The sequence below is a fragment of the Bison bison genome, unplaced genomic scaffold (genome assembly GCF_000754665.1).
Source record: "Bison bison bison isolate TAMUID 2011002044 unplaced genomic scaffold, Bison_UMD1.0 scf7180017864030, whole genome shotgun sequence".
Classification (NCBI taxonomy): domain Eukaryota; kingdom Metazoa; phylum Chordata; class Mammalia; order Artiodactyla; family Bovidae; genus Bison; species Bison bison.
The window spans coordinates 1,773,440-1,774,283 of record NW_011494602.1 but is presented as its reverse complement, the minus strand read 5'-3'; the positions used below and the strand labels follow the sequence as shown (position 1 = coordinate 1,774,283).

The following is an 844-nucleotide window of genomic DNA, read 5'->3' as shown; positions in this document are numbered from 1 at the left end:
CGGCCCCCGCACGCACCGAAATCTCCCGGGGAGCAGCGGGAAGCGGGCTCCCCACACCCTCCAGGAAGGACACGCCCGCCCTCCGGGCTGCTCACGGGAAACGGGAGGGTGCCAATTGGACGGCTCTGAGAGGCCAGAATTGTGCCCAGCCGCCTTCCACAGCGCATCAGGTTTAATTGGTTGAGCAAAGATCATCCATAATGACCTCCTGGCTCGGGCGGTTACTCTGGGGCCTCCAAGTTGCAAGTTTCAACCGGCCCTCCCGGGAGCCTTGCCCGACAATACCCTCTCGAGCCCCACTTTCCTACTTTTTTTTTTTTTTGCGCGGAGCAAAAAGCATCCGGACTGGGGCTTGCCAAGATCTAGCACAGAGCCCCGGCTCCCTGACCACCACCTCCATAGACGTCCCGGGCCTGCGCCGAGTTTCCAGCCAAGGCCCTTTAAATCCCTCTCCTCTCGCAAGAGAAAGCAGAGCTCGGCCCGCGGGTCCGACCCCGGCCCGGTCCGCCACTCACCGGCCAGGCGAAACTGAAAGGCAGCACGATGCGGTTGCGTTCGTTGCCGCGACTGGCTTTGAGGTCGAAGGTGTTGCCCCCGATGACAGGCGTGGACCCCGAGCCGAAGCTGCACGGTCCCCCGGCCGTGACGCGCGACTGGTACTCCTTGAGGCACACTTTGAAGTACGTGTCACACTCGTCGCGGGAGCACTTGCGGTCCCCCGGGTTCCGGGAGCCGCCGCAACAGTTCCCGTTCTGAAGCTCCCCGTTCACGTTCTCCATGGACAGGATCTCCAGCTCGAACTGCCCGGAGGCCCCGCACACCTGCCGGCGAGGGAGGGAGAGAG

General features: G+C 63.7%; 1 protein-coding gene across 1 annotated transcript in view; it reads right to left on the bottom strand.

Annotated features, from left to right (window-relative positions):
- JAG1 (jagged 1) overlaps positions 1-844 on the bottom strand; it is a 46,942-nt gene that overhangs the window by 43,177 nt on the left and 2,921 nt on the right. Inside the window, exon 4 of the mRNA XM_010834234.1 lies at positions 516-841. Within this exon, the coding sequence (XP_010832536.1) occupies positions 516-841 (326 nt within the window). The remainder of the gene's footprint in view (positions 1-515; positions 842-844) is intronic.